This window comes from Gavialis gangeticus, unplaced genomic scaffold, assembly GCF_001723915.1.
Source record: "Gavialis gangeticus isolate Ggan-Ray unplaced genomic scaffold, GavGan_comp1, whole genome shotgun sequence".
In the NCBI taxonomy this organism is placed as follows: Eukaryota; Metazoa; Chordata; order Crocodylia; family Gavialidae; genus Gavialis; species Gavialis gangeticus.
In genome coordinates this window covers 32216333-32219717 of record NW_017729001.1, presented here as the reverse complement: position 1 = coordinate 32219717, position 3385 = coordinate 32216333, and the positions used below count along the sequence as shown (strand labels likewise).

Genomic DNA, 3385 nt, shown 5'->3' with positions numbered 1-3385 from the left:
CCCCCCCCCCCCGGGGGTGCTTGTACTGGGACCCCCCGACTCTCTCAGGCAGCGCTGCCCCCCCGTGAGGGGACGCTGGGACTCCCCCGCTCCCCTCAGGCGATGCTGGGCCCCTCTTCCTGTCACGGGGCGCGCCGACCTGCAGCAGCGGCAGCAGCAGGCGGTTGAGGCGCCGCCGCTCCAGCAGGCCGAGCTGCGCGCCCGCCCGGCCCAGCTCGCTGAGCAGCACCAGCAGCGCCATCTTGTAGGGGGTGACCCAGTCCTTGATGCCGAAGACGTTGGCGTGCACCACGCCGTTGGTCATCATAGGGTTGAAGTAAAGGCTCTCGTGCACGCTGGCCATGACCGAACCCTCTCGCCGCCCGCACAGCCTCGCCCGTCACCCGGGAAACCGGCCTCCCCGAAGCAGCCAATCGCGGCCGGCGGCGGCGAGGGCAGCCAACCGCGGAGTGAGCCGGCCGCCGCGCTGTGCGCCGCTCTTTGGGCGCCGGGCGGAAACGCGCGCACGGCGGAAGGGGGCCGGAGGGTGGAAGGGTCCTCCAGCCCCCGTAGCGTTGGGAAATCAACTCCGCTCTGAACCAGCCTTTAATTTGCACGCGAGACAGTAAGTGCAGCCGCAAAGGCTGTCCCCGGAACTCCCCCTCCTGATGCTGAGTTAGCAGCATCTGAAACGTCCCCGAGAGTGAAGTGCTAGATTCAAACAAGAAACTGTCTAGACTAGAGAACCCCCTGGGAAGTGGCTCAAGAGGATCTGTCCATTCGTTCATGTAGGTAACCACTGTGCGTGTGCCTCTCTTATTGACTACAAGAGAACTGTAGGGATTTAGTGGTTAAACAAAATAGCTCAATCTTGTTTCAGTCAGCAGGCATTAAATGGGACTTTGGTTTCTACGGTTCCCGATTCATGCTTTAAACAGCAGCCAGGGTACAGGTCTTGCAATGTTCTTTGCCACCGTGAACTGCTCAGGGGACGAAAAAGGCAGCTGGCAGACCCTCCAGGTTAAGTTGTACAATTTGCAGTGCAGGCCCGGTGGCACAATGACAGCACAGCGCCTGGGGGATCAGTGGCAGTAACACCCGCGTTCCTTGAAAAGTTCCCAGATTCGGTTCGGTAGGAGGATCGTTAGTTTCCCTGGTGTGGACCAGGTACTAAAGGTTGGCATGACATGAATGCTGACCTGTTGCCAACTAAGAGAAAGGAAACACTGTATTACGATCATGTCGTCATTGGGATGTCTTACTTGTAAGTTGCTCATCAAGGCCCTCAGGACTATCATTAATGGTAAATGGTTCTTTTCTGAATATCAAGCTATTGTCCTAGTACCTCATTATTTTGTCTGTCAACACACCTCTGTTAAGAATCCTTTTCAGATATGCTCTATACACGTTCAATTAACCTTTGCACACCAGCTGTCATATTCCCCCGCCTGTGTTTCTTTATCATTTGTCTTTTAGATGAGTTGTAAAGCCACTTTCATTGTCATTACGTTTGATTTTTGCAAGAGTAGTTGTTAATCTTAGTGCTGGCCAGATTCCAATTGGGGTAATTATTCTGCTGCAGTTCCCTCCTGCAGCTTCAATTGGAGATCACAGACCTTTTCAACTGGCCACTTAAAATCCTGAGGAATATAAAAGCACTGGCCACTCTTGAAAACTTGGTTCCTAGCCAATGAGACAAATTGAGCTCTGATGTAAATTTGTATAATGTAAGGGGCTTCCTGGGTTGCAGCCACACCCATTTACACTATTACTGAATTTCCCAGCTACAAAAATATGCCTGGTTTAAAAATATGAATTGCTTAGGGTGCAGTCTTGCTCCGTTAATAAATTTGGCAAAATACCCATCAGCTATAGTGAGAGCAGGATTGAGCCTTTAACTTTCACAATGATGGTAGAAGTTTGAAGATGTATTTATAAAATGCTGTATCGGTGTGCACTGTATTATTACAGTTGATTTGGCGTTAAGAGAAATAGTGTTCTGAGCAATGTCATGTACTATCCTTTGTCAAACAGCAGAATTAACCTTGGAAGGCAAAGCAATACCATACAGCCTGTGTTCTGTGAAACAGCCTCTTTTTAATTCATCTGTGCAAAAAGCAATTTGAGTGTTGAGTGTAGGGAGAAAAGTAATATTTTCCTTGCTCATTTTCATTCTTTGGTGCTTGGGTTTTTTTTTTTCTGCCTGGCAACCTAAGAACATTGACATCATTTTATTAGGCTTGTGAACAAACAAAAATAGCAAAAGAGCCTTACCTGCCAGACTAGGGAGTGCAACTCATTAATCTTATTAGCTGTAATAGTGCAGGAGAGCATGGAGTCCTGCCTTTTTCCCAGCTTACTCGCATACAGCTGTACACCTGCTGACACCTGTTTGCCATCTCATAATGCTGGGACATAAAATGTATAACCCGTCCCTCGCAGAAAGACCTCAGAGGCAAATATGCACTTTTCAGGATTCGAGGACAGGTGACCGGCCTCTTCTGGCACTGCAACGTTGCCGAAGACTGAATAGGTAGGCTGCTACAGCTCAATGCCTTGTGAATTCTGCTGGAGGGTATGAGAATATTGTATCAGCAATGCGCCTCCCTCTGCTTTCTCTAACAACATCATCATCTAGACTCTTGTCATCCGTACCCGCTTTGACCGTGGCGGCAGCTGTCAGCAGAGGATGCTGTTGATGCTGCTCCCACCGAGAGCAGGAGCAGGTGCCTCTGGCAGCGCTGTGCCCGCACTAGCGGTGTTGCCAGTGTGGCTGCATAGGCAGCTGGCAGGATGTGTCCCCAGTGCAGCATGGAGCAGATCAGGGATAAGCCCCAGTCTACACAAAGCCTTAAAGAGCACTGTGAGGACTTGGCCGTCACATTAAGCTAAGCCGGGGGAGGTTCCTCCACACCCTTGACCCCAGCAAGAACAGCCAGAGGATAAGTAACATGCCCGAGGCCACGCAGCCAGTGCGTGTCACACCAGCACTGGGACGGGCAAAGCTCAATTGGAATCCTACACTCTGGAGCTGCTGACGTCACAGCCCCGCTGCCTAGTCACCGCTGACGTCACGCCCGGCAGCCCCTTTCCCAACTGGCCGCCCGCCTGTCCCGCGGCTCAGCAGCTGCTTCCCCCCCCCCCGCTACTACAGAATGGATCCTCCCTCCGGGGCGAATGGGACCGTCCTTCTCCCCCATTGGCTCAGCCGGCGGAATTCTCCCCATTGGCTCACCGGGGCGGAAGCGGTCGTCGCCATTGGTCGAAGGGCGGAGAGGTGGCAGGTCCCGCCCTCCGTGAGGCGGCCCGTCGGAGCAGCGGGCAGGGCGGGGGGCCTAGGCGCGGGGGCGCCGCCGGGTGTGGAGGCGACGGTGGCGGCAATGAAGGTGACTCGCGGCGGGGCGGC

General features: G+C 53.3%; 2 protein-coding genes across 2 annotated transcripts in view; one reads left to right on the top strand and one right to left on the bottom strand.

The window, feature by feature from the left end:
- Window positions 1-384, bottom strand: part of ANAPC5 (anaphase promoting complex subunit 5) — a 17884-nt gene extending 17500 nt beyond the window's left edge. Inside the window, exon 1 of the mRNA XM_019507305.1 lies at window positions 140-384. Within this exon, the coding sequence (XP_019362850.1) occupies window positions 140-343 (204 nt within the window). The 5' untranslated portion in view covers window positions 344-384. The remainder of the gene's footprint in view (window positions 1-139) is intronic.
- A 2849-nt stretch (window positions 385-3233) lies between these two features.
- Window positions 3234-3385, top strand: part of RNF34 (ring finger protein 34) — an 11502-nt gene continuing 11350 nt past the window's right edge. The window contains exon 1 of the mRNA XM_019507303.1: window positions 3234-3365. Within this exon, the coding sequence (XP_019362848.1) occupies window positions 3360-3365 (6 nt within the window). The 5' untranslated portion in view covers window positions 3234-3359. The remainder of the gene's footprint in view (window positions 3366-3385) is intronic.